This window comes from Nanorana parkeri, unplaced genomic scaffold (assembly GCF_000935625.1).
Source record: "Nanorana parkeri isolate BGI_ZX_2015 unplaced genomic scaffold, ASM93562v1 scaffold3942, whole genome shotgun sequence".
NCBI lineage: Eukaryota > Metazoa > Chordata > Amphibia > Anura > Dicroglossidae > Nanorana > Nanorana parkeri.
Genome location: NW_017310209.1, coordinates 12,612 through 14,808, shown reverse-complemented (window position 1 = coordinate 14,808; position 2,197 = coordinate 12,612). Strand labels below are relative to the sequence as shown.

Sequence of the window (2,197 nt, the reverse complement as noted above, 5' to 3'; positions counted from 1 at the left end):
GGCGGGGGGTCTATGAGCTGCTATATATAGGTCTATGAGGACCCTCTGGTGCCTCCTATAGGCTCCACCTCTTACCGTCTCATTTACAGCGAGTTTTATCTTTTGGAGACAATAAGGAGAGAGACACAGAGGGTCTGAGACCACCGACAGGAAAGACAGGAAGCAGAAGGTCTGAGAGCTCGCCATATGCTTACCTTGCCGGTACATTTGATGGTGATGGAGTCGTTGGAGAGGCTTGGGATGGTTTGGGGTAAGAAGTGTACTACCTGTCATAGCAGAGAGAGACATGAGAGATGAGCGCTGACATTCAGGTGATAGGAAGATGGAGGCATCATAAAGAGAGATGGGGTGACCTGCAAACAGTCAGACATAAGCACCCCATGACATTGTCAATGAACCCCCTGATCAGGCTTATCGTGCCATTGGCCTGTTTTTTGGGGATATTTGCTTAGATAAGGGTAACATACAAAGATTTAGGAGAGAGGGGGGTATGTTCACCAGGACATGGCGTGAGACAAAATATCTCCAACAAGGATACAAGACAGCAATGAGAACCTGACAGATGTTCTCAACATTCAATTCTGACCCCATGCAAAACAAAAACACGAGGGACCATGGACCCCTAAGGTGAGGTCTCCCTGTCAGGTGAGGCCCGGGCCAAAGAGTTCCACCAGCTCCACCTCTGGTAGGGTTAGAAAAGAATTGGGGTGACTTATAGGGGGGACAGGAGCAATAACAAACAGGAAAGCAAAGCCGGATGGGGCAATTCTGTGTATCATCATATAAGGGGAAAGGGGGGTACAGAGGTGGTTTAATATATGGTAATTCAGCCCACCCAACCAAGTCCCCAAAACGGCTCACCCGGTTCATTTTAATGAGCACACATGGCGTTCCATTGGCATATCCGTATGTGGGATCGGATTTTATCCCGGAGCAATCACTCAGGTCATCCCGTAGAAACCGACAAGCCTTCTTCGGGTAATTCCTGACATCACCAGTATCGTCTTGTTTGTTGTAGATTCCAGACGTGCAATTGGCTCCTCTCTGCTCCTGGACGGTTTGGTTATAATCTGTGGAAGAGAAGGTGTCCCGCCATGTTAGATTGGAACCCAGAGGGATGAGAAATGTCATGACAACACAATGACACCCGATAGAGGTCCTAGGGACAGACATATAAGGCAAAGACGCCTCTGGAGGTGAATGATGCTGAATGTTGGAGATGTGGATGGATGGAGGACCTCAATATCAGAGGCAGATATCATGAGCACAGGCTGGGCATAGTGATGGTTGGAGATGGTTGGAGATGAAGTACAAGGTAGCTGATTGGTAGCTGATGTATAGATGGAAAGATCGTAGATGCTGGAAAGGAAAGATGTCAAACGAAGGTGTTGGATATTGGACGTCAGATGGTCCTGGGGACAGTTGTCAGGCATGTAGGTGTTAGAGGAGAATACATATCAGTGGAGGGAGGAGGGAGGTTATAGAGACAGTATGAGGGATCTTGGTGGACTCACCTTGCAGCACATTATTAAGACCATCAACATATTTCTGCCAGTTACTGCTCTGTCCACTGGCGTTATAGACGATGTCCAGGGAATCCATCTTGGGTCTGATCATTAAACCTGGAAGGAGAGAGGCCGCCGATATGAGAGCGAAGTCTGACTGACGACACCTAAAGAACTCTACATGGAGCGGGAGGATGGAGCGTCCATGGCAGAAGAATGTTCAGATGGCTCACCCGCTCCACCATCTCCACAAAGACTGACTCCTCACCCGCTCCACCTTCTCACCAAAGACTGACTCCTCACCCGCTCCACCATCTCCCCAAAGACTGACTCCCCACCTACTCCACCATCTTCTCCCCAAAGACTGACTCCTCACCCACTCCACCATCTTCTCCCCAAAGACTGACTCCTCACCCGCTCCACCTTCTCACCAAAGACTGACTCCTCACCCGCTCCACCATCTCCCCAAAGACTGACTCCCCACCTACTCCACCATCTTCTCCCCAAAGACTGACTCCTCACCCACTCCCCCATCTTCTCCCTAAAGACTGACTCCTCACCCACTCCCCCATCTTCTCCCTAAAGACTGACTCCTCACCCACTCCCCCATCTTCTCCCTAAAGACTGACTCCTCACCCACTCCCCCATCTTCTCCCTAAAGACTGACTCCTCACCCACTCCCCCATCTTCTC

General features: G+C 50.1%; 1 protein-coding gene across 1 annotated transcript in view; it reads right to left on the bottom strand.

Moving 5' to 3' along the window:
- Positions 1-1,682, bottom strand: part of LOC108803618 (sodium/potassium-transporting ATPase subunit beta-2-like) — a gene marked incomplete at its 5' end in the record, with an annotated part of 4,681 nt that extends 2,999 nt beyond the window's left edge. The window contains 4 exons of the mRNA XM_018575446.1: positions 76-99; positions 195-266; positions 862-1,070; positions 1,515-1,682. Of these exons, the coding sequence (XP_018430948.1) occupies positions 76-99; positions 195-266; positions 862-1,070; positions 1,515-1,682 (473 nt within the window). The remainder of the gene's footprint in view (positions 1-75; positions 100-194; positions 267-861; positions 1,071-1,514) is intronic.
- Positions 1,683-2,197: the final 515 nt, after the last annotated feature.